The following is a 27,583-nucleotide window of genomic DNA, read 5'->3' as shown; positions in this document are numbered from 1 at the left end:
CCGGCGCTGCTTACCTGAGCCAAAGTGTGAACCTGGTCACAGCTCTTCTGACTGAACGTGGTTGCCCAGATAACTGGGTGATCCCCCGTGCCCCAGAGCCAGTTTTGTGCTAGCACCACAAATAGAGGGTGTGACCCACAGTGTTCCAGAGTCAGAATGTGTACAGTCTCAGATCATCTCACAACAATGTCCACATAGGGAGCGGGTTTGGGTGGGGAGGAATTAAGAATGGAAGTAGCCTCATTTTTCCCATTATGTTCTCCTAAGATATTGATGATTTGCTCTGTTCAATATTCGTGGCTGGTTACTAATATTTAATCCTAACTAACAGAATCATATTTTTCTTTCATTTGGAGGTTTTTTTATTGTTGTTTTGGAGTTCATACTTGGCAGTATTCAGGTCTTACTCCTAGCTCTGTGCCCAGAATCACTCTTGGCTCTGCTGAGGGGCTCATAGACATTGTCAGGGGCTGAATTAGGGTCAACTTCATGCAAAGCAATCACCTCAACCTCTTGTACTCTCTCTCTCAGAACCCATAACTGACTTTCAATTGGAATTTGAAGACTTCTTTTTAATTGAAACTAGAAACAAAACAAGGGTGCCTAGTATTTTAATTTTTTCCTTCTTATGGAGGTTATCAGTGTAGTAGAAGCAGAAATAGGAAATACAAAGACTAGAAGCAGGAATAGACTAGAAATAGAAATAGACTAGAAGCAGAAATAGGAACTGTAACCTTAAAATTTTAAAATTGTCATTATTTGTTGCTATTATGCTCATCGCTAATAATATGAATTAATAGAAACTTTATCATAAAGAATTAAAATGATTTGAAGAATCATTCTTATCATATACATAAAATACCTAGTAATTCACTGGTATAGAGCTAGATCATTCAGTCTTTTAAATTATTTAAGCTTCAAATCTTTTAAAATATCTTTTGATATAAATCAGCTTCAAATATCTTCTGAAGCAGTTCAGCTATTCAAGAAAGAAAGATCGTTTACCAACCCCTTTCTCAGGCAACTACTCTGATTTCTGAGGCTTTGGGGATTTTTGAAGCTCATTTTTTAAATAGGGAAAATGTGACTCAGAGGTGAGCTCTGCTGAAATCTAGGGGCAGCCCATAGACATCATTGGGAGAGTTGCAGTGTTAGTGAATGTGTTGCCTGAAGGTCAGTTTTAGTGATTCCTTTCTTGATGATTTTCTCATTACAATACCAACGTCACTAACAGATCCCCAAAACTATTTTACATCAGGTGTTATTTCAAATATTGGGCATAAGCCACTGAACATGGAAGTCACTATTTTCAAGAATTGTGGTTTTGGTTTTTTGTTTGTTTGTTTTTCCATACCTGGCAGTACTCAGAGCTTACTCCTGATTCTGTGATCAGAGGTCATTTCTGGCAGTGCTTAGAGAACCATATGTAGTGCCAAGGATTGAACCAGGTTTGGCCTCATGCATAGCAAGTGTCTTTTAGCCCTGTGTTATCTCTCTGGGTCCAAGGAACTTGCATTTTTTGAAGGAAAAAAAAGTCAATGAATAAATGTAATATGAATTTACCTGAACATGCTAAGGAAGAAATGAGAACAGATCAGGTATTAGGTGGAAGGTGGGGAAGTGCTGTTTTTGGTAGGGCAGGCCCATAATACATTTTCAGGTAAAGTGACATTTTGAGAAGATTGAAGGAAGGGAGGAAATTTTCCAGGTAGATATATGAAAAAAAAATATTGCCAAGTTAGGAAGCATCAAAATTCCTTAAGTGGAAGTGCTTATGATGAAAGCCAAGAGTGCCCAAGAAGCTGTATAGGTTCAAGTAATAGCACATAGGTCTCTTGAGCTTGAGATTTAAAAAAAAAAATTATAAATAAGAAAGCACTTCTGGCTGCTCAGTTAGATCTCCAATTTCAATAAAAAGGAACTCCTTTCGCTTATTGAATCCTCCCAGTTCTGAACATCCTGATCTGGTTATAATTATTTGTTGGCTTTGCCCCTTGGCTGCTTTGTTACCAACACAGATAAACCCATTACTTTATCCTAAAAGTGAAGTTAATAAGACCTTGGAAGTCCTCCATATGAAAGTTATTATAATGGTCAGCTGGCTTATGGGCTTATGAAATTATTTCAAAGTTATAAAATGCTTGGGGTTGTTATTAAATGAAGAATGGCATGGGGCTTTAAAAATAGGTTTTGAAATATCAGTGACTATGACTATGTGAGCACAACTTCCCTGAATAATTAACAATAATTAACACATCAGCTTTGGTAATAATGCACAATCATAGTTGAGCCCTTTTCATGTGGCTTCCTGGGATAAGAGCCAAAGTGACCCCTAAATGAAATATTTTGGAAACATGTATTCATAATAGCATGTAGAAATATGTAGATAACCATACATTTTCTATCATTCTTCTAACAAATTATTATCTGAGTCTCACATTATTCCTTTGCAAGACAAGTATTTTAATTACCCATTTATACTGTGGCCCTCATTTCACCTCTATATGTAAAAATGTTTTTTTAATTTAAGTAGAGCTATTGAATATATGATTTGTTTTCAAACTGGCTCAGAATTAAAGAAACATCTGATTATTCAGTGAGATGCAGTGAATATTTTGTGTTTGACTGAGATTTATTTTGCATTGGAAATGGAGAAGTGAGGGAGCTGAGAGATAGTAGGAGGGTTTGTGCATAGAAACGGTGTCTATCCTTGGTTTCATCCCCAGCATCTTGTGTCTGTCCCACTGAGCATCACTGATGCAGCATGTTGGAACCCCTGAATCAGTTTTGGGTATGACATTAGAGTTCCCTAGCTCCAGATGGGGTGTCTCTAGTGGTCAAAAATCACCAGGATGGTCCCCCAGTACCTCTCATCATCACTTGAGAGGCCACTCCATAAAATGAAGTGTAACTAAAGGTTATTTTTACTTGATTTCTAATAACACATGATGAATAAACTTATAAAATATATTTGATTTCACATTAGAGAAATTTCCTAAACAGTACAAAGATTTGGTAACAAAGCTAGATCAGGTACTAGAAATGTAATAAGAATGATTTAAACTTGTTAAAATGTTATGTTGATTAAGTTGATGAACTATTATAATGTCAATTTAAAAATTGGTTATAACATCTTAAGCACAGGCAAGCCAATGCTGCTTGTTTGAATTTATTCTGGTAAAGAATATGGAAAGTCTTGTACTGAGTGAAATAAATCAGAGGGAGAGGGATAAACATAGAATAATCTCATTCATTTGTGGAATACAAGAAAAAATATATGACAATAATTTTCAGAGACAATCGAGATGAGGGCCAGGAAGACCAGTTCAGGATAGGAAGCTTGCCACAAAGAGTGGTGAGTGCAGTAGAGTAGAGAAAGGTCCATTATGACAATGATAGTTGGAACTGATTACTATGAGCAAGAACTGGATGCTGAAAGGGGATAAAGTTATATGTATGATAACCCTGAATTAACAATTGTGCAGTCTCCAGTGTCAAAAGGGAGAAGTATAATGCCTGGCAGGCAAGGGAAAGTGGGGAGAGTTGAGTGGGAGGAAAATTAGGAATTGTGTACTGGTGAAGGGTAGTATACACTCTGTGACAGACACTCTATCATGAACAATTTTTTAACCATGGTATTTAAATAAAGTAATGATTAAAAAAGAGTTTATAAACAAACAAAAAAGATAAACACATGAGTAATCAAACACATAAATAAAGATTACAAACCATCTTGAGATCTGTTCAAATTTTTGAGCATGAATGTTGACATTGGGTCATAGATCTTCTAAGTGTTTTTTTTTGGAGAAAGAAAGTGGCTGAACTACCTCAGAAAATAGTAAAATAAATTTTTAAAGATTAATGAAAAGTCAGTTTAATTTCTTTAACAATCAATTCCCTAGACTTTGCTACCAGTTCCCAATGTTTATTTTCCCTTTCAGGTTGACGTAGCTGACGTTGAAGATGAAGAGAACAGATACTCTCTCTTTGTGGACCTCCTGGAATCCAGTCACAAGGAGGTTGAATTTCAGCACTTGGTTCTGCTCTTGCAAGCTTGGCCACCTATGAAACATGATTATGTGTAAGTCTGAACATAAATTTAACCTGACTAGGTTTCTTTGGGGGGACTTTAAAATTCTAGGACCATTGGAGCTAGATAGTACAGCAGTTACATGGGGACTGGGAAATAGTACATCAGGTTCGTGCCTTGCACATGGCCTGCCTATGTTCGATCTGTGTCAATTTATATGGTCCCCTGAGCTCTGCCAAGAGTGATTGCTGAACTAGGAGTAAGCCCTGAGCATTGCTGGGTGTGACACCAAAGCAAACAAAAAATTTAAGACCATAAAAAGATCTAAGAAAGCAGTACGCAAATATTTACATTGAGAGGGCACAGCTTATTTTTTGAAATGCTGTAGAGGAAACATTTCTTGTTTTTTCTAAACTCAAACATTTTATTCAGAATGACCAGACAAGCCTTGAGAGTGAAAACTGATTTATGTTGTCAACAAAACAATTCATATTTTCTCCAGGAAAATTTAAACTTTCTCAAACAGAGATGGCTTAGTTCCCACCTTACAGAAGTGACGCCTTCCTATTTGATCCCTCGTTCCTCTCACCATGTGCCAAAAGCTCTGCCATTTGGGGTTCCAGACACCACGGCAAAGTGTGTGATCTGTGGTGGATTGCATGGGTGCACATGATAACTAAAGTGTGCCACTCAAAGCAAACACTACAAACAGTGTGTGAACACCACAATCTCCCAATGATGTAGGAAACAATGACAGTACTGCAGCTAAAATCTTGGTACAATCACCACAACTAATGAGTGTAACCCCTCATAAGCACTACAAGGAAATATGTGAGCACTGTGACCAAAAGCCAAGTGTGTACATTACAACAACAACAACAACATAAAGAGAGGTGTAGGGAAAGAGACTTTTAAGCTTCTGAACACAGATAATCATCTTAAGAATGAATATTTAATAAGTAGACAATTTTACTTATTAGCAATGTACAATATTGTGGGACTTTCCCCCCCACATATTATTGATTAGCAGTTTACACAACAAACATTCAAGGGAGGTAGTATAATTTAACCTACCTTCACCCCATAGTTTTCTCACTCCTAACACCATGGAGTTGACACATAAGGCAAGGATAACTTTAGAAAAAGTGGACAGGTTTTGTCTGAACTGTCATCTGTCGTGGACAGATGTCGTGTCCTTGCTGACAAAAAATAAATAAAAATAAAAATAAGTACTCTTTGAGGAGGTTAATATTGCTATGGAACAGCAAGGAACAACGGAAGCAAATTGAGAGCTGGTTTGATTAGTTTGGGCTTTTTAGAAATGGAAAAAAATAAATGTTTGTGAGATGGCTGTTGCCTGGGCAGAGATGACAAGCTCACAGGTAGATTTTTTTCCCTTTGTTTTTGCTTGTTTGTTTTTAGTGGAGGGTAGGGGTTAAGGGGCACACCCCTTAGGGGCTATTCTTAGCTAACCATTGAAAATTACGTTCTTTATCAAAACCAACATTGTCCTTTGGGCTGCATTGACACCTGAGGAAGCAGCCTGAGACATTGAGGATGTAAGTTATGTTAAGAACACTCAGATTGAAACTTGGAAAGTAGAAAGCATCAAGTGAGGCTTGGGTGTAAATATTTTTTTTGTTTTATGCTTTTTGGGGAAAGTCACACCTGGCAGTGTTCAGGGGTTACTCCTGGTTCTGTGCTCAGAAATTGCTCCTGGCATCTCGGGGGATCATATGGGATGCCAGGATTCAAACCATTATCCGTTCTGGATTGACTGCATTCAAGGCAAATGCCCTACCACTGTGCAATCTATCAGCCTCTTGGGTGTAAATCTTGTGGTAAATCTGCTGTAAATCTCAAATAAGCTTCTTTGAATGTAATTTTACTTTTTGATCTTGCTACTTTTAGTATCCTATCACTGGATGTGGCTTTCATCATTGTGACTAGTATGTTCCTTAGGGTGTCTTTGGATTTCTTTTAGCTGCTACTTTTCAGGCATCAGGATGTGGTTGTATGCACTCTGTAACTGGGAACTTCTTGGCAATGATGTCCTTGACTGTTAATTCTTCAAGGGCCTTTTCTTTCTTGGTTGCTGGGACTCCATTAATTCTTATGTTGTTTCTATTGAGTTTATCGCAAAATTCTATTGTCATCTGTTTGCTTTCTTTGAGGATTTTTTTTCTATCTTCTGATCATTTATCTTATGCAGCTCATCTTCCAGCTCACTGCTTCTGCCCTCAGCAGCTGTTAGTCTGCTGGTGAGGTCTTCCAGTGAGATTTTCATTTCACCTACTATGTTTTCAGTCCTGTTTTTTTCAGCCTGAAGTTTTCTCATTTCTATTTTCATATCTTCTTGAGTCTTAGCTGTAGTCTGTTCAGTTCCTGTCATGCTTTCTTTGAACTTCTTCTACATTTCTTCTCTAAAGTCCTTATTGCAGAGTCTATATAGGTGGATGGTATGAGTCCGGTCTTTGTAGTTATCTTCTTCATTCTCTAAGTGTGTTGGAGTTCTGTGTTGTTTCTCCATTATCTCCGTTGCTGTGTGGTGTCTTTTACATGTTGTGCTGGAGTTCATTGACTAGAAGAAATTTATGGCCATGCAACTAAGTAGTTGCCCTTGTCTCCTTGCACCAGTCTCCACCTTGCTGTTTCCTTTTACCATGGCATGGCCATGCTCAGTGGTGGCAGCACTGGTCTCTGGGCTTGGTCCTCACTCTTGATTCATATGGTGACAGTTGCCTCCCATCATTTTGAAATTTCTTAACACAATTGTTTTTGCTTTAGTTTGTATAATACTGTGCATTTTTTCTTTTGCCCTTAGAATCAGCATAACCCATAATCCCTGGATGAGACTCACTACAGCGATGCTAACCAGGTGTGCAATGGAGAATAAGGAAAAACTGGGTGATGAAGTTTTGAAAATCTCTCGCTCCTTATATAACACCAAGCACACGCTTCCTGTAGAGGTGAGTGGGCCTTTTAAGTGATCTTCCTAAGCCCGGTGTCTCTATTCATATTCAAACTCTTTAAAGTATATCAGTTAATATACTTGAGGGAAAATTTAGCTTAAATTATTGGTAGTTATAGATAAAAGCTTTAAGTTATGGGTAAGAAAAACTATCATTTGTAACAGATCATATGAGGAAGATAGCGCTTGAAGAGAAGATAATTTAAGGTGTTTGCTCTGTGTTGGAACTCTGAAGTCTGGTATACCAGAGTGTACCCAATTTTTTATTTTGATGCCTTTTTATGTCTAATTTGAGCTTAATTCTGATGGATTATGGTAGCCCGGGTTGTCTTGGAACGAGGCCTCTTGTTATGTACTAGTAGGTTTTGGTGCCCACACATTTGCTAACCAAGCACTCTGACGCTTATTACTTGGGTCACAACCAAATAGGTATTCTCTGTAAACATGATAAAAATTCAGTCACCTCCATCTTGACCTTTATACCCTGGTTCCATAGTGTGACTGTCACAGTGCTATCCATTTGGTGCCCCTGCATATAGAGAGATTCTTAGGTAAGTACATATTAATCACATCTCCTACCGTTGCACTCACCTGACACAATGTTTTCTGAGGTCTATACAAGTCTCAAAGGTAAGCATTTGGATAATGGTACTAAATTGATTAATTGGTTTCACATTTCTACCCACGTAGTAGATACACATAGTGGATAATTATAAATATGATTCTTTGCATCCTCATTGCAATCACTCAAAGAAAATATTCTCATTATGAATGCACATGTAATGAATTGTTTTCTGATTGAGAGACTGGATAAGTATTTTCTGATTTGAATTTAAAACATTTCATCCATTTAAAGAAGTCTTCCAGCCATCAGAATGGCAAAAATTCTTCTGTAAAATATTTATATATTAAATCTGTGTATATAATCATATAAATCTTTAAGTTCTTCTATAAAATATTAAAATACTTATGGAGCTGCAGCGACAGCAATCAAAGTATTTACTTATACATAGCCGGTCGATTTCTATCCTTGGTATCACATGCAGTCCCTTGACCCTGACAGGATTAAGCCCTGAGCACAAAGCCAGAAATAAGCCTTGAGTACCACTGGGTGTGGCCCCTCATCCCTAAAAATAAAACACCCAAATTAAAATACTTAGCAAAATAGATCTCTCCTTCCTTCAGTGATATTTCATCAGGACTGTGTACCATGCTCTGCTGCTACTAGCTACTTAATTACCTGGACTCTGCTATATTGTGCCTCCCTGAGCTGTATCACTTTTTCACACCTGGCAGGATTTTCACTCTGCATAGACTCCCATTATCTCCTTTACCCTTCACCACCTGTAAGTATAAGTTGATATCCATCTGATAAGGCATGAGGTACTGATGACTTAAGAGTCTTGCTCTATATCACCTCAGCCATCTTTGATGAGTTTGTTTCAAGTTGTTTCTGTGTTTGAATGCTTTTTGTCTATTTGTTGCTGCTTATTATTTGTTTCAATGTTTGTTTGAATGATTAAGAAAGATACTTCCAATTGAGCCATTCTTACTATACTGGAGCCATATCCAAATGGGAAAGTCTATTTCCATTATGTTGTATAAATTTTATTGACTGTTTTTCCACTTTTTCTCTACATTTTCTTCAAGAATATAGAGTGTAGGGTGTAGATTCTCAGTGTTTTATATGTGAGAGTTATTAGCTCTCTCTCATTGCTTAGAAACGTATCTTGGTATTTTTTGTTTCTTTGTTTTATTTTCTAATACTCTTCATTGCTTTGACCTTACTATAATTAGTTCTAATTAAGGCAGTTAACTGAAAAATTGGCCAGTGCATCTTTGAACCTGACATACCCATTATTTTATTCACATATATGTTTATTAAATATTAAATACCTATGGGATTCAGCCCCCTAATAGACTCCTACAGCCAAATTGAATTACCTTGACAAATTGAGTAATTCTGTTTATTTGCATCTTGGTCTCAGAATCATCTGGTCAGCAATTCCTAGTTGTTTTAAGGAAATCGGAATAGATAACATAGCAGCTTGAAATTATTCCATAAGTTATACCTCAGAATGAGTCCTGGAAAGGGCTTTACTTGTCTCTATTAGGACAAGAAACACTTTCAGATTAGTGAACATGAGCCCTAGTACCACAGGGAGAGCCTGGTAGTTCATGAAATTTGTATGTCTCTTCTGGAGCGGACTACACACTATTATGAGTCCTACATCATTTCTGTTCTCCAAGGTAATTTATATGTGGTGCACTCAAAGGAGACCTTGGTTTTCATTATTTTTCAAAGTGGAAGGATTGCAAGGAGAATGAGTTGGGACTTTACTCTGTTTCCTCCATTACACATACCTCACTGATTCACATGAGTCCCTACCACGTCTTTGTTCTAATTTGATGAAATGATAGATAACTATTGGGCAATAATACTTTTGTCACATTTGCCTTATGCTGTTTCAATTTCTGTTTTGTTATTGGGACATCTATAGACAGTTTCAATTATTAAGGAGACTGGCAAAGTGTATGTATTATTTGTATTGAACATAACTATACTCAAATGCAATTTAAAATTGTTACAAAGCAGTGAACACTTCTTACAGGGTGAAAATGTCTTGTTTATTTTTCCACATTTGGGAAATTTTACAATTTGATTTCAGAGTTCCATGATATTTAATATCACTGGGGGATTAAATTTCTGGTGGCTTATAATTTTTAAATCAAGTACCTGTGATGGATTTACTCTGTGACTTCTAAGTCTATTTGCTAAATAGTTGATGACGAAATCTTAAAAGGCCTTCTTACATTTTCCTTTATTTCGCCCTTATTTCCTATTCTTCCACTGAATTCCCATAATTAGAGATTCCGTTTTCTTCGTGGCTCCCTAGAGTGCTAATTTAAATTGCCCACTGTAGTTCAGGATACTTGTTTACATGACCAAAATGGATTTCCTGAAGATAGAAAACATCAGAAGAATAGAAACACTTTCTCACATATTTAAAAAGTGATGTGTCCTCCTTCTTAGTTGGTAGTGCAGTATATAAAATACTCTTAAGAGTGAGGAAGAGACATCTTTCCCAGAAATTGCACTGTAATTCTGATCAAGATAAAACACATTAGATAGGAAAAAAAGAAAGACCAAAACACCCCAGAATTTATAAGTCACTTTTTTTTTTCACCTCAACGGAGATTAGGATGACTACCTCTTACATAAAATTGTGTAAAGATTCACACAACCAAAGAGAATCAAGCTAGAAATCAAGCCATGTCAGCAGCAACCAGATAAGGGACAGAATCTGAGGCAGGGACCCAGAGCTATGGAACCCACATCTCAAGAGACAAGAGGCTGCAGTGGCAGACCCTGCAGCTTTGGGACTTGGAAGCCACATCAGCAGCGCTAAAAGGATCCCACACACTCCTCCTAGTCAAGGAATGCCAGCATGGGACATAGAAAACATCATATTACAACTGTGACAATGGGGAAATTAGGCAGGCTTCCACCATGCTTAGAGAATGAAGATGGTAGCTCCAATGATTTAATAAGTACCAACTACCTATTTAGCCTCTCAGATAATGACTTTAGAGAAGAAATATGGAGGATGTTCATAGAACTCAAAGAAATGATGGAACAAACTGAATGTGCCACAAATAAGAATCAAGGGGAGCTGAGAATAAAAATTTAAAAAGTCAAACTGAAATAACAGGACTGAAAAATATGGTAGGTGAAATGAAAAACCTCACTGGAAAGCCTGTCCAACAGAGTAAGCATCTGAAGACAGAATCAATGAGCTAGAAGATGAGATACATAACAACTCCATACAATAGAAGAGGTTGGAAAAGAGCCTCAAAATAAATGATCAGGCAATGGGAAAATTCCTCAAAGAATGTGAACAGATGAAAATAGAAGCCTTTGATAAGCTCAACAGAAACAGCATAAAGCTCATTGGAGTGCCAGGAAGAAAAGCCATGAAGTAGCAACAACAATCAGAAAAACTCTCAGAACTAAAGAGTGTATGCAACCAAATCCTACATGCCTGAAGAGTACCAGTCAAACAGATCTAAAGAAAAGCATGCCAAGAAACATCCAGTCACAATGATGAACCCCATAGATAGGGATGGAATACTGAAAGCAGCAAGATTAAAAAGGGAAATTACATTCAGGGTGCTCGAGAGATAGCCCAGTGATACCCAGGAAGGACCCAGATTAGATTCCTGGCATCCCATCTGGTCCACTGAGCCTGCCAGGAGCAGTTTCTGAGTGCAGAACCAGGAGTAACAACCAATGGGTCAGAGACAAAATCAAAGAGTAAGTCAAAAGATTTCTGGAAACAAATGAGAAAGAAGGCAAAAATTATCAGAATCTTTGGGACCCAGCTAAAGCTAAGAGGAAATTTTATAGCTTTGCAAGCATTTATCAGAAAGGAAAAGGGGCATAAATAACTTAATGGCACAGCTTATAAGATTGGAACATGACCAACAAAATGAACCAAGATAGGAAGATAGAAGTAAATAATAAATCTTAGAGCAGAAGTCAACAAATGGGAAATCCAAAACACAATCTGAAAGATCAATGAAAGCAACAGTTAGTTCTTTGAAAAAATAAACAAAATTGATAAACCATTAGCAAAACTCACCAAAAAAGGAAGGGAAACAAACTGAATTAGAAATGAAAAGAGGGAGATTCCTACAGACATTACAGAAATTCAAAGGGTAATCAGAGATTACTTTGAGAAACTCTATGTCACAAAATATGAGAACCTGAAAGAAATGGATAAATTCTTGGATCTTTATAATCTTCCAAAGTGTAAGCAAGATGATCTATATTAAGGAGATTAAAATGGTAATCAAAAGTCATCCCAAAAACAAAAGCCCAGGCCCAGATTGATTCATAACGAATTCTTTCAAACCTTTCAAGAGGAACTACTACCAATCCTTTTCAGGATCTTTTAGGAAATTGAAGAAACAGAAACACTCCCAAATAGTTTTTTTTATGAAGCTAACAACACCCTGATGGCAAAAGTAGCCACCAAAAAAGAGAACTAGAGACCAATATCTCTGATGAAGACAAATGCAAAGATCCTCAACAAAATCCTAGCAAATAGGATCCAGCGCCTCATCAAAACAACAATGAGTTATCATCTCATGCCACAGAGACTGGCATACATCACAAAAAAGATGACAACCACTGCTGGTGTGGAAATGGGAAGAAAGGAACTCTCATTTACTGCTAGTGGAAATGCCATCTAGTCTGGCCTTTCTGGAAAACAATATGGATATTCCTTAAAAAAATAAAAACTGGACATTTAGCTTCAATATGATTCAGCAATACCATTACTAGAGATATATTCTAGAACCACAAAAATATAATAATGCCCCCTGCACTCCTATGTTTATAGCAGCACTTTTAAAATTACCAAATCTGGAAATAACCCAGATGCTCTATAACCCAAGACGAAGCAGAAGTCTTCCATACACCACAAAAGCACCGAGGGGAGAGTAAATGATCATGCAAGGAGTCTACAGTTAATCCCTTGACAGTATACTTCAGGGGTGGAGAAACCCTGAAACTCCTAGGCCAAGGGAATTCCTCTATACTATCCCCAATACTTAATGTGCCTATGCAGGGGGGAAAAGAAAAAAAAATCATCTTTCCACACATTTATTTATTGATTGATCAATTTTTTGATGTTTATATTTGGGTGTAGATATTGAAGTTGATATCTCCAATTTTATTTTATTTTATTTTATTTTATCTTATCTTTCTCTTTCTTTTTGCACTCCAGCATGATTTGATTTCAGAACCGAGACTATTGTGTGGTGTTTGTCTTTATTGCTCTAGTGCTCACTAGATATTTAATTTGATATTTCTTTATGTATTGTTGTGGTGTTTCAATTACCTTTTTTATGTCCTCTTTCAAACTGAGGTTGAAAGCCTCTAGGTCTCTGCCCATTTTCAAAGTAATTGACTTCTTTTTTATTTAATTATTTATTTATTTATTATTTATTTTTTCTTATTTTGTACCCCATTCTATTGCTTTTCTTTCCTTCAAACAGAACCACATAACTTTATTTATCTAGCTCCGCCTCTTAAATAGAGGGGGAAACAAGGGAGGGTACCAGGACCAAACAGATATATGACTACTAATAGTAAGCTAGACAAAGAGGGGCCCACCTACTCTAGCAGCCTGGGGTTGATGGTGGGGTATATGGGCTGCAGAAAGGGAACTGGGATGGGGGAAGGACAAATCTGGTGATGGGTATTCCCCTGATTCAATGTTAATATGTACCTAAAATACTACTGTGAAAGATATGTAAGCCATTGTGATCACAATAAAAATTAAAAAAAAAAAAACTGGTATATAGGCACAATGGAATACTATGCAGCTGTTAGGAAAAATTATATCATGAAATTTTCCTGTGGATGAACATAGAGACTATTATGTTGAGTGAAATAATTTAGAGGGAGAGAGTTAAACACAGAACTGTCTCACTCATATGTGAGGTTTAACGTTATAATACCCAGAGACAATAGAGATTAGGGCCTGAAGGGTATTAAGCTTATCACAAAGAGAGGTTGGTGCAGTTAGAGAAATAACTACACAAGGGCCAGAGAGATAGCACAGTGTTAGGGTGTCTTTCTTGCATGCAACTGATCCAGGATGAACGGTAGTTAGATTCCCAGCATCACATATGGTCCCCCAAGCCTGTCAGGAGAGATTTCTGAGCACAGAGCCAGGAGTAACCCCTGAATGCACCGGGTGTGATCCAAAAACAAAAAAATAAAAAGAGAGAAATAAGTACACTAACAACTACCATGATGATTATAAAGAGAGAGAAATGCAATGCCTGTCTCAAAGACAGGCAAGAGATGGGGGAGGAGGGAAATGGGGGGCATTGGTAGTGGAAAAGGTGCACCGGTGAAGGGGGGTGCATTTTATGGTTGCAACCCAGTTACAAACATGTTTGTAATCATGGTGCTAAATAAAGAAATTATTTTTAAAATAAAGAATTTTAAAAAGTGGGTAAGACTTTCAGAAACAAATTGTTATAAAACAGATTAATGGCATGTACAAGTTTAAAATGCCAAGTCCTGGGGCTGGAACATTAGTACAATTGGTAGTGTACTTGCCTTGTATGTGGCTGTCTCAGGTTCAGTCTCCAGCACCCAATATTATACCCTGAGCAGAGCAAGAGTAAGCTCTGAGCACCACTGGGTATGGCCCCCAAATGAAAATAAATAAATACATATAAAAAGCAAGTATTTGTAACTGTGCCGTGTATTTCCTGATTCACTGAGACAACAAATGATTGAGAGCAGCTGTGTGGGAGCCGGGCCCCAGCTAATGAATGAACCTAGCTAGCTTCCACTTTGAAATCTCAGTGTGATTATTCTCTCATAGTTGAGACACTTTCGATCATGCCAGGTGCTTGATGTTTGGAAACAGAGGACATCCTCCCCTGCCCACCTCGAGACTTCCGGGGGTCCTTTGCTGGCCCTGCGACACCTTCCAGTGTTAAGTCTCTGAGACCACCAGGAGACATAGTTTCAAACAGAAGGACCCTGAGTTGCTGTTGCTGATTCTTTGGCAGCCATCAGCCACAGGGACCACCCATTCCCTCACCATAGGCAAAGTACAGGATTTTTAGGTGTCCTGAGTTCAAGCCCACCTGCTCCTCTTTGTTCAGGGTCTCTTACTGATTATTGTTTGGTGTCCCGAGAATCAGATAAGTTTAACCTAAGATGTCATATGAGGTTTTTTTTTATGGTTCTCAATACCATTTCGACCTTTTTGCAACTCCCAAAAATCCTTTTTATCAATCTCTTAATAAATTTCCCTCTCCAGCACAGGGGAAAACATCCAACAAACATAGATTATACTTAAGTACATAATAAGTGTTTATCCAGTAGCTGCTAGCAAATAAATGAAGCCAACTCAGGAGCTCCCATAAGTGAATTTCTCCATTTTTGGAAGTGCTGATCTGACTGCGGGCCATCTATCTAGCATACTTATTTAAAGGAATATTCAGGTCATTTCAGAAAATGTTTCATCTAGCCATGGGTAAATAGCTCAAAGTGCTGGAGTACATACTGTACATGTAAGAGGCCCAAATTTGATCCCCCTGGTCTCAAGAGTACTGCCAGAAGTAGGCCACTTAGCACCTAGCTGGGAGTAGCCTCTGTATACCACTGGATATGTGGCCCAAAAAACAAAGACAACTTCATGAACACTACAGGATATAAAACACTTGCTTTCTAATTACTATAACTGTTTGTGTGAAAGTGAGGACAAAGAGGGGGAATAATAAACAAGAAATCTCTTTAGATACAGACTGCCCCAAGCAAGTTTGGCATGGTAAGATAAGAGAATCATTGTCCTTTAGTAAGACCTATAGACAAATAATATAAGTACAGAATGCATGAATACAGATGAAGGAGGCAGTCTGTGCAGTGTTATATTGGAACTCAAGGTTCCAAGACCATGAAATCTGAGTCACCTTTGCCGGTCATAAGCTTTTCCTCTGCAATTATAGGCTAAAACGGAAAAGCATTACAAAGGGTTAATCAGACAGAGAGACAGCAGGTCTTACCTCATATAGAGTGATCCAGAGTTCTGGGAGATCTGGGCACTGCATCTGCATTCACTAGTCTTATATCACTAGCTGTACATGGTTAATCACCTTAAATTAAATGGAGGGGATTAACTTGAAAATACAGTTGCCACCTGGGGATGACCTGTTAGGCCGTAAGTGAAGAGTCTTGGATATTTAAGTGATGTGAAAGTGAGAAACCTATGTATACCCAAAACACAAGGGTTAATACTGGTGGAAGCTTGTGAGCCAAGCAAATTAAAGAACAAAAGTTTGCTAAGGAGGTGGAATGGGAAGAGGGAGGTAACATTAGGTCCTTGGTGAAGAAACACTGATACTGCTGTGGGGGTTGGAGTTTAGAACATTGAATACCTGAATATGTTGTCAGCAGCTTTTTAAGCCATGGTAAAAAAGAAAGTTTTAATGCAGTATTGCTACACCTCAGATGTAGCATAGTGGCTGGAGGCTCCCCAGTCAGAATTTTGCATAGGGCCAGAAAGGCCTCCTGAGGTGCACTTTGGGTGTGCAGGCAAGAAAGTGACTTTGTTACAACAATGTGTACAAGAACGAGTAATCTGTTATAGCTGAGTCCACTGCATAAAAGGGATTGTTTCATCCTTTCCTAAATGTTTTCTGTAGGGTCTGGCAGCCCAGATTAAAAACCTGCATGTTTCCCTGGCCCAGTTGCTGGGTATGCTTTTACACAATAGAGAACCCAGCCTGTTGTAAGTGCACAGCTGACAGAGTTGAGGTTAGCCTGCTGCTACAAATAGTTTTCATAGGTAGCATAGCCTTCCAGTGAGAAATGGGACGCCTTGCTGCTTTTCAGCAGAGACAGCACTAAGTGGTAACTTAAAGACTCTTTAGCAAGCAGAATTCCAGAGACCTTTATCCAGAACTTTCAATGGGCATGTCTTTGGGTCATCCATATTTCATCTACAATATGTAGCAATTTAAAGGAATGATGAATATGGCATACATTAGGTTTAACCCCTCAGAGGATACCGATTCTCAGTTCCCTGGAAGATCTTTGCTTATGTAGTGAGAGGGCAGTCATGGTCACCTTCTTTGCCCAAGGCTTGGCACCTGGCAGCTAATGTCAGGAGTCTGAGCTGCACAAATTTCACAGGGAGGAAAGGCTTATGAACTGACTTTCTGTTCCTTTCTATTTTTGTTGTGAAGGAGTATCGTGTATTGGCTCATATAAAAGATTGTTTTCTGATTCAACCACTATAATAAAGGGCTGAGTAAAATTCAACCCCAGCTGATGAGTTCCATATGCATTTATATTTTTCTAGACTGCAGATAGTTTTCATGAAGAAAGACTATCAAAAGCATGTCAAGCATTTTTCACTCTGGAACTATATGCCAGTTAACCCTTTAAGCTAATGGGGTTTTTTTGCAGTGATGATAGATCGAGTGATAATATCAGTAACTGATGATACTGTTCAATGTTTATGGAACATCCACTATATGCTGAGCATTGTGAACTACTCTTCATTAACACTTATTTTTCACACATACAGAAAAGCTCTGCAAGGTAAATGTAATTTGTCACCACACTTATGACAGAATTAGGGTGCTGAACATTTTGGAAAATAAGTATCAATCCTTTATCATCCAATGGGAAGCATGGAAGCCATTAAAAAACATTGGATGGGGGCCGGAGAGGTGGCGCTAGAGGTAAGGTGTCTGCCTTGCAAGCGCTAGCCTAGGTTGGACCACGGTTCGACACCCAGGCATCCCATATGGTCCCCCCCCCCCCAAGCCAGGAGCGATTTCTGAGTGTATAGTCAGGAGTAACCCCTGAGCGTCAACAGGTGTGTCCCAAAAACAAAACAAACAAACAAACAAAAAACATTAGATGGATGAATGACTGAGCATGAGAAGCAGTGTTCACAGTATATGCCAGAGGATACATGACATTCCAGTTGATCCTGCTTATACATTGAGCAGACACAGGCATCCACAGAGAAAAGTACCGGAAGCCACCATAGGAACAGCTGTTGGGTTTGGGCACACTTCCTTGGGTCTCACTCACATCTTTGCTCTTGTGCTTTCAGTGTGTGAAGGAGCTGAGCAGGCTGCTGCAGAGCCAGTCTTTCCTGCTCCCATCCCTGAAACTTCTTCTCGACAGCCAGGACGAGAGTCTGCACACTGAGGCTCTGGAACAGATCACATCAGTGACCAAGGTAGCCTCAGAACTATCTTCTTTTTTTTCAGGTCCCAGGAAGAGTTGGGCACTGTCAGACTCATGTTTACTTACCTTCCGGCTCTTTCCATCTTGTCTAAGATGTAGATATTTTGTTTTTAACATATTTACTAAACTCCTCTCCTAGCAATACTGTGTTTAGCTACCAGGACTCTAAATCCAAATAATGAAAGATTCTCTTGAGGCTCTTGATGTCATTCACCTTTTTCATGAGTAAATCCAAACAGTTTAGGAGTAGGAGCTTGTTCCTGCTACTTAAATCTGGGGATGAAAAAGCTTTTAGTATCAGGTAGCTTGTCCTGCCAGAGGGTGTGTGTGTGTGTATGTGTGTGTGTGTGTGTGCCAGAGGGTGTGTGTGTGTGTGTATGTGTGTGTGTGTGTGTGTGCCAGAGGGTGTGTGTGTGTGTGTGTGTGTGTGTGCCAGAGGGTGTGTGTGTGTGTGTGTGTGTGTGTGTGTGTGTGTGTGCAGGTAGCTTGTCCTGCTACTTAAATCTGGGGATGAAAAAGCTTTTAGTATCAGGTAGCTTGTGTGTGTGTGTGTGTGTGTGTGTGTGTGTGTGTGTGTGTGTGTGTGTGTGTGCAGGTAGCTTGTCCTGCTACTTAAATCTGGGGATGAAAAAGCTTTTAGTATCAGGTAGCTTGTCCTGCCAGAGGGGGGTGTGTGTGTGTGTGTGTGTGTGTGTGTGTGTGTGTGTGTGTGTGTATGTGCGCGCGTGTGCAGGTAGCTTGTCCTGCCAGAGGGTGTGTGTGTGTGTGTATTTATCTGGTGATTAAAGGCGAGAAAGTAGCTTTGAGTATGTGTGTGTGTGTGTGTGTCAGGTAGCTTGTCCTGCCAGTGGGTGTGTGTGTGTGTGTGGGTGTGTGTGCCAGAGGGTGTGTGTGTGTGTGTGTGTGTGTGTGTGTGTGTGTGCAGGTAGCTTGTCCTGCTACTTAAATCTGGGGATGAAAAAGCTTTTAGTATCAGGTAGCTTGTCCTGCCAGAGGGGTGTGTGTGTGTGTGTGTGTGTGTGTGTGTGTGTGTGTGTGTGTGTGTGTGTGTGTGTGTGTGTGTGTGTGTGCAGGTAGCTTGTCCTGCCAGAGGGTGTGTGTGTGTGTGTGTATTTATCTGGTGATTAAAGGCGAGAAAGTAGCTTTGAGTGTGTGTGTGTGTGTGTGTGTGTGTGTGTGTGTGTGTGTGTGTGTGTGTGTGTGTGTTTATCTGGCGATTAAAGGCAGAAAGTAGCTTTTAGTGGTGCTTACTGGCTCCAGTGGAAATCTCTGACTCGTTTCCTTTGGCAGCCTCAACCCACGCAGAAGCAGCTCCCTGGCTGGAAGAAGGAGGCACAGAGTGAGGGCTTGGGATTTCTCCCCCCAAGGCTCTTTGTCTTGTTATGATTAAGGAAGAGGCTTGTGTTTCCCTTTTAAGATTTTGCACTTTAGGATGAGATTGCTCAGGGTTGTGTTCTAATGAATCTGCACCGTATGATCTTTACAGAAACCCATCTCTCAGGAGGTCATTCTTTGCTTTCAAGTATTTGTGTCTGTGTCTGTGTGAGTTTGTGCACATAGGCAAAACACAATAATTCCACTTTCTCTATAGAAATGCGGGTATAGGGTGTTTTTATAGAAAGATAAATATTTTTAAAATGCGCACTGATGGGGCAGTATTGTGTCGTCTGTTAGAGAGCAGGCAGGGAAGGAGAATTTACAGGAACATGGTCACTATACAAGACTGTAGCGAAATAATTGAAATTTTGTTAATGACAAAGAAGATGAAAAGTCAAATAAATGGCATAGAAAGGAGAACATAATAGCTTGTGGGAACAAAATAGATCAAAATAAAAATATACTGCCTTTACTCTTGTTTGTATATATTTTGGAAATAATGTAAAGCTGCAAAGACATGACAACCCATTTTATCACTGATTTTGTTTTGTTTTGTTTTTTGGACCACACCCAGTGATGCTCAGGGCTTACTCCTGGCTATGTGCTCAGAAATGGCTCCTGGCTTGGGGGACCATAAGGGATGCCAGGAATTGAACTGAGGTCTGTCCTGGATCAGCCACATGAAAGGCAAATGCCCTACTGCTGCACTATTGCTCTGGCCCCATCACTGATTTTTTTTTCTTTTTATCTAAGCAAGTGTCTCTTTGGACCTAGACTGAGGTTGGAAGTTGCAGGTGCTTAATATTGGTTGTCTATTCCTCTGTTAAAAATGAAAGTGATATGGAACCTGGGGAATTCACATGAAAGTAAAAATTTTTTATATTTTTCTTTGCTTATTTTTTTCTGGTAAAACTAAGAAATGACCAGGAAAAGAAAACCGAAGAAAATAGTGTGCATATTTTCAGGCCATTTGTTTGTCTTGCCACAATCATCTACGGTGTGAGCATCACTGAAATGTGCCGCCGGCCTCATGGCAGAAGTACAGTGATGTATTATACATTGCTGGTCTATCGTGATCCTGCATAGTACTCTCCTGATGCTCTCTCTCCCAGACTCCTTAGGCGAGTTCTTCAGTCTTCATTGTAAAGGTTCTTTATCACAAAGGCCTTTGTCAAAGTTACAGCTAGAACTAGAACTTTTTCTGCTAACTGGAACCTCTCTCTGTCTCTCTTTCACTGCCTCTCTCTCATGTGGATGCAATTGCACACAGGAGCGCGCGTGCGCGCGCGCACACACACACACACACACACAAAGACTGACAAAATTAGAAACCAAATGTGAACAATGCAACACCTAAATCATTTTTACAGGCACTAATTTACCTCCATAACACTTTCATCTGCACTTTTGATGTGCAACTTTGTGCTAAAGCTTTGGCTTTCAAACAGCTTCAGATTGTGGGTGGTTTCAGGGGGTGGGGGTGAGGGGGAGGGCCTTTGTGCCCTTCAGAGCCTAAGCTGAAAGGCAGAGCTGTAAATTGCCGAAATGAGGCGCTGGCCTCCCACTGAGACCCTTGCTTATTAATACCTGAACTCTGACTTCTGACACTAACTTGAGTGTTCACACTCTGTGACCTTAAAAAGGGCACGCAGAAAATATAAAATAGCCTCATAATGTTCGTATCTCTCATTTTAAAATTCTTGTTGGCTTTCAGTTTTGAGATCATTTAAAATTCTCACTGAGTTGTAGAAAGCATCAGAGTGAGTGTGATCTATTGTTCCCCCATGGCACCATTTCGCATGACTATGCAGCCAGGGCCAAGGTATTGTTCTAGTCTCTGGACCTTATTCGGATTTACCAGTTCTGCATGTACTCCTTTCTGCATGTATCTGTATTTGAAATTCTGCATGGCACTGTCCCACCTGGAGCCCTGTCACCACCTCAGCATCCAAGAAACAGAGCAACACCATTGAGTCTCAATGTGGCTTTATAACCACAGCCACCTCTTTCTTCCCCAGGGGTGACCACCACCTGTCCCTTAGCCTGTGTGATTTCAAGAATGCCACAGCCACAAAATGGAACCATTGAAAGGTCAAGCCACACTTTTCTTTTTTTTTAATTTTTTATTTTTAATTATGAGAACAAAGATACAAGGAAAGAGGACAAGGTAAAGTTACAGTGGAAGGACAATCACCCATAAACAGAATTCTCAGAAATCCCCTTGCTGATATCTGAACTTTGAACTTTCAGCCAAAGAACATTAAGAAAAATAAAACAGAACCCATGTACAATTACTTTGTCCCACAAGTCCCCAGATTGTAATACATAATATTTCTTAGCAGCACACAAAGCAATCTAAAGCCATAAAACTTATGTAACTCCTTAAACATTGAAGGCAAAGTGCTTTTTTACGTTTCCATGCACATGCATATTAGTTTAAGTTAACCTCAAAAGTTTAAGTGGGTTGTTTTTCTTAAGGATTAGAGTCAAATGAGCACAGTAAAATGGTGTTAGAGTGGCAATTATTGTTTGCATAGGCCCACCAAAATCTGAGGGACATGGAAAGGAAAAGCCTTGGCCTAAATACAAGGAGACCCTACCCCTGAAGTTTCCTGGCATAAGACCAACTCTAGGCTCCAGGCAAACTAGTTTGTCTGATCCAAGTCATTGTCTGTAGTGCCATTACACTTTTATTTTTCATACAGTCTCTGTTGTTGGTATCATGTTTCTGTATTAAAGATCCTGGAATCTGCATATCCTACATTGCAGTCAGGATGGTGCGTAGCGTCCTCTCATTTCACCTCACAATTAAAGGGCAATGCAGAGAGCCTGTTATTGTTGTTGTCAAGTCTTCTTAGTGTTAAAGGAAGTCTCTTTTGAGCAGGTCGATGTCAGAGCAGTGGTAGGGTCTTTCCTGGTAGAGGATTGCTTTCAGATGTTGTTATAAAAAACCTTGGATGTTTCGTAGATAGCTTTCCTGGTTCGGGGTGAATGGAGGATGCCCATTCTTCTGAGGCCTGTGCCTGGTCATTATATCAATGTTCAGGGTGTAAGGTCCCATTGCACAAAGATTTGTGTGTTCCAATCTCTATTAGATAAGAACTTATTTGTATGTATAGTATCTTCCCATTTTAATGTGCCTATGCAAACAAGGAACAATATCACAAGATGTTATAGGTGCATATGGGGGCCGTTAGAACAAGTCCAACAATCCCCATGACATGGTTCAATCATAAACATTAAACTGAGGGACTCTTTCACCAAAATTCCTTATTAAACAGCTCACAAAGAGAAGATAAAAAATGGGTAGAATAGTCACTGTAAAAGAATACTTAGTAAGAGTTATAGCTGTCAAAGAAAATACACATAAAATATTCAAAAGACATATGTGTTCATTTTATGTCTTTTGAAATAGTTGGGGGTTGTTAAATCCAATGCATGGCTTTGGCCTGTGATTAGGACTGTGCAGTATTGAAGTTAAAAAGAGTAAATGTGGGGTACTAATGGTTGGGGGTGAGAGAGTTAAGGAGTAAAAATGAGATTTGTAGGGGTTTGCAAAAGGGCAGAATCTGTTGGGGCAGGAGGTCAGTCTTGATGCCTAACAAGTTAAGAACTGAGGGTAAAGAAGGTTAATTAAGGGGAAGATAATGAATCCGGATTGGGAGATGAGGGAGTAGAAGGGGCTCTGGTGTGGGAGAGGGGCATATATCAGGGGTTATATACATTGTATAGATGAATTGTTTATGGATTAGGCTTGGAAGTCAGAGAGGACCACTGTATAGGAAGTCACGTCTACATATACACTGATTTTAGAGATCTATTTGAATGTTATCCTCCAAATCTAGGGCATTCTATTTTTTTCCCTAGAAACAATCAAGTTTGTTTCCCCTACCCTCCCCCCAGGGCCCGTCTACATATACACTGATTTTAGAGATCTATTTGAATGTTATCCTCCAAATCTAGGGCATTCTATTTTTTTCCCTAGAAACAATCAAGTTTGTTTCCCCTACCCTCCCCCCAGGGCCCGATTTACCAGGCCTGGCCCTGAAGAACAGTCTGGTGTGGGGGGGATCTCAGTCCCCTGGACTAAGTGGTCAGCCCAGGGGGCCTATGGCTAGCTGTCCTGCCCACAGTGCCCAACATACCAGTGGAAGATACCCAGAAGTCCTGGCCTGTGGAGTCTTCTGAGTGCAGCCCCTGTCTCTGTAGTTTGTGTATGCATAAGGGAGGGATTTCTCTCCCCCACCCTCCCCCCAGGACCCAATTTACCAGACCTGGCCCTGAAGAACAGTCTGGCGTGGGGGGATCTCAGACCCCTGGACTAAGTGGTCAGCCCAGGGGCCTATGGCTAGCTGTCCTGCCCAGAGCCCCCAACATACCAGTGGAAGACATCCAGAAGTCCTGGCATGTGGAGTCTTCTGAGTGCAGCCCCTGCCTCTGTAGTTTGTGTATGCCTAGGGGAGGGGTTTCTCTCCCCCCACCCTCCCCCCAGGGCCCGATTTACCTGGCTGGCCCTGAAGACCAGTCTGGCATAGTGGGAATCTCAGACCCCTGGACTAAGTGGTCAGCCCAAGGGGCCTATTAAGCCACACTTTTCTAAGGAACGAGATTCAGGGTGACTTTGTGAAGGTCGCCTATCAAGTTCTTTTTTTTTTATCACGGCTTGGTAACACAGTGAAAATATTTGCTTGCTTGCTTTTGTTGTGACTTTCCAGCTTATTCTGTCCTTTAGTCAAGGGTCTGAGTTTATCAACTTCAGTTTCCATCTACTGGATAGCTGGTGGTAGTTCCTTGTGGCATTATAAAGAAAGGCAGCCTGTAAGAGAACCCTGGGATAGGTTCAAGAGTAGGAATACCCCATTTGCTTGTTGCTGATGTGGATTAGCTTGCTGTTTATCATAAGCTACTGACAACTTTATGGATGTTTACAGCGAAAAGGCTGATGCTTCAGTGCTGATGCCAGAGACTGTGCCACTTTTCCCTCCATGACAGGACTCGTTTCCCCATCTGATCTTTTAGGAAACAGCAATCCTCTGGTGTTTAGCATGTCTCTTTTAAAAATTGCTAACAGCCTCCTTCCTGTCCCTGAAATAGCAAATTTTTAAAGATTACAGTGTTGATGAATAATTAAAACCCCTGTATGGTATAGACCACCAGGTTACCCTCTCTATCCAACCCTGGGAGATTAGCATTCACCTGCAAAGCATCACTCTCTGAAAAAGAGATTCCTGCTGGAGGGTTCGCTTCTCATCACTGGACATTTTTCTAACCAGGTGGGAGTCTCTTGACTCATTCACCAAAGTAAGCAGATGTGCATTTGAGTAGTTTAGTAAGCTGAAAATGTTCCTGCTTCTTAATTCTCAGTTTATCCTGGCTTCTGCCCCTCATGACCTCCTCCTCTTGGTCTTGCTCAGTACTTCTGCCTCAGGCTAGGTCTAAGGGACTCCCCTGGACTCCAGTGCCTATTAAAAGAACAACTCAGGGTTTTTGTTTGTTTTTCCTCTTCAGGAACAGCATCTTAGATGCCTTCAGAGCGGTCTGGCATTTGACATACCATCATCAGCTTTGTTCAATAAAGTCTCCAAAAAAACTAGGCTGTCCCAATCCCCTGGAAAAAGGATTGTTTACCTTTATACCGAAAAGGTTGGGAAGGCACCAAAGTCTGAATGTAGTGTATGCTGTGACCAGCTTCAAGGAGTTTGCGCTGTCTGACCTAAAGTTCTTACGTGGTTATCTGAAACAAAGAAACATGTCAACCAGGCCTATGGTGATTCCTTGTATGTTGTGTTCAAGATAAGATCAAGTGTGCTTTCCTTATTAAGGAGCAGAGAATTGTTGTGAAAGTGTTGAAGCCACAACATAGAGTCAGAAAGGAAAGACTTTTTAAAGAATAAACTCAAAAGACTTGCTCTGTTAATTTACATTGTAATTTGCTAGTATATTGGTTGGTTTCTGTAATATTTGGAGAAGCCTATGATTTTTCTTTTTTTTTTTTTTCTAAAAGTAATTGGAGGTTACTGAATAGGATTTAATTTGACCCTTTCCCTCAATTTAAGCATCACATCACTATTCCTGGCATGATGAAACTTTTATGTTTTAAATATGAGTGTTTCCTATTTACTATAAGTAATGATCCCTTTTTCTTAGGAAAGTTTTTTTTAAAAGTTAACTTTTGGGGCTCTTAGCTATCTTTTTTGTCCCACTTCCAACTAACTTACTCTTGATAAAACATGTTTCCCTCTCTGAAGGATGAAAGGCCTCACTCACAAAATTAATTGCCAATTGGCATTTGAGTTTAAGCCATTCAGAATTTGTTTAATAATGCCTGATAGCATCTCCTTAATAGGAAATTAACACTGGATTTATATGTACCTGACACTTCTCATCCTTCAGTTCTGTCATGAATCTTGTGACTTCTTTCTTATTTTAAAGATGAAGGAACTAAGGCTTGCAAAAGCTAATGAGAAATGTAAGAAAATTAAAGCATTACCATGGCATGCTATTTACAAGCTAAAAGCTAAATGCTTTTAATATTTTCTGAATTTGAAATTTTTTTTTTTGTAGAGAATTTGGAAAGGACATAAGATAGGCTTGTATTTGCTTTTGGGACACTCCCAGTGATGCTCAAAGCTTACTCTTGGCCCTGCACCCAGGGGTCATTCCTGGAAGATTTAGGGAAACCTACGGAGTACTGGGATTGAAACTGGGTTGATCGCCTACCCACTATACTATTGCTCTGGCTCAACGGTAGACATTTTAAATAAAAATTGAAAACACACATACAAGAACAATTCAGTGATTCAATTAAAGAATTTATTCATAAATATTCTAAATTTAAAAAATTAAAAGCAAAGCTTCCAAATATAAAAATATATATATTTGGGGGCCAGTGTGGTAGTGCAGTGAAAGGGCATTTGCCTTGCATACGGCTGACCTAGGACAGACTGTGGTTCGAGCCCCCTGTGTCCCATATGGTCCCCCAAGCCAGGAGTGATTTCTGAACGCATAGCCTGAAGTAACCCCTGAGTGTCACCGGGTGTGACTCAAAAGATAATAGTTTTTGCTGTGATGAGGCACCTCCGTGTAAACAAATTCATACGAGTTGTATTTCTAGTCCTGGGTGAGCAGGTCTGAAGTGTGGTAGCCATGAAGAATTAATAAACCAAGACAGTCATGAATGAGAGAATCATGAAATCAGGTAACTTTTTGCCTCATAGTCTCTGAGCCCCTCCCCATCCCCCTCCAAAAAAAGGAAAAAGAAAAGTCTCTTTGTTTAGCAGTTTAAATCCCAACTGGATGGGGGAGGGTTGAGCGAGAGACAAAAGTTAATATAATCTAGGTGGGCTTTGACATATCAAAGAGATGAGTGAAAAGGAAAGAGGAAACTGAGAAATATCTTTGTTTTGGGTAAAAGCAGGATACAATCTTACTCCCCCTTTATTTGTTCAAAAAATTGAGAAGGGCTACATAATATTGTTCTTTTGTTCTCTGCCAAAAAGTTGCTGTTAATTTGCATAGGTACAGTAGAAGTGGGGGGATAAAAAAAGGGAAAAAAAAACTTTAGAGGCAAGTAACGTGGTGAAGAAATTTTCTGATTTCTATTCTATGCTGGTGAGCATAGACTGGCTGTAAAAGCATCATAGATTAGCTTGTACATACATCATTCTCAAAACAATCAGCTTTTCCAAATCCTATAAACATATCACAAAGGCTCTTTTCAAAAGTTGTAAAATATTCTTGTACTGACCACTGTAATAAGAGTCTAGACATTCAAGTTTCTTTTCTATAAACTTCTCTAAACAAAATCATCAGAACATTTCTGCAGATATACATAGTTTGAAAATAAGTTTGCTAAAACATTCTTATAATGAGAACTAAAGTAAGAGTCTGTGGTATCCAAGTTCCTTTTTCATAGACTTCTGTGGACAAATCATTAGAACATTTTTACAGACATACTTTGAGATTAAGTTTCCAAATGATATACACAATCAAGCATCACAGCAATTGGGAAACATTTACCAGGATACCCAAGAAGCATTAACAATCTAACAACTTTATGCATTTCTCAGGAACTGTACAAACTAACATTAAACCACTAGAGTTGGATGCATAATTATCTGTTTGAAGTGAGGCATAGAACAAAAGAGTAGTTATTAGATCTATATAGGTAGAACACACAGTTTAACCAGGAATATAGAGACCGATGCAAATAGGATCACAGAGTAACCTAAAAGAAAGTTAATTTTGGAGGTGATACAGGGGCATAAGGTTCTGAAAGCATCTTCTCAGCTGGGCCTTGACTGGGCATGGTTTCTCCATCTTCTGTGGTAGACTGCTGAGGGCGCTTGAGACAGAAAAGACTTTGGTACCTGGATTGGAATCTGGACAGGGGGGACCTGCTTATCTC

The 27,583-nt window shown here is 39.5% G+C and overlaps 2 protein-coding genes across 2 annotated transcripts in view; one reads left to right on the top strand and one right to left on the bottom strand.

Annotated features, from left to right (window-relative positions):
* LRATD1 (LRAT domain containing 1) overlaps window positions 1-27,583 on the bottom strand; it is an 836,105-nt gene that overhangs the window by 202,818 nt on the left and 605,704 nt on the right. The window lies entirely within an intron of this gene.
* Window positions 1-27,583, top strand: part of NBAS (NBAS subunit of NRZ tethering complex) — a 384,560-nt gene that overhangs the window by 342,277 nt on the left and 14,700 nt on the right. The window contains exons 49-51 of the mRNA XM_049784877.1: window positions 3,942-4,081; window positions 6,855-6,999; window positions 17,663-17,791. Of these exons, the coding sequence (XP_049640834.1) occupies window positions 3,942-4,081; window positions 6,855-6,999; window positions 17,663-17,791 (414 nt within the window). The remainder of the gene's footprint in view (window positions 1-3,941; window positions 4,082-6,854; window positions 7,000-17,662; window positions 17,792-27,583) is intronic.

This window comes from Suncus etruscus, chromosome 12 (genome assembly GCF_024139225.1).
Source record: "Suncus etruscus isolate mSunEtr1 chromosome 12, mSunEtr1.pri.cur, whole genome shotgun sequence".
NCBI lineage: Eukaryota > Metazoa > Chordata > Mammalia > Eulipotyphla > Soricidae > Suncus > Suncus etruscus.
The sequence above is the reverse complement of the archived record's forward strand: the minus strand, read 5'-3'. Positions and strand labels throughout refer to the sequence as shown.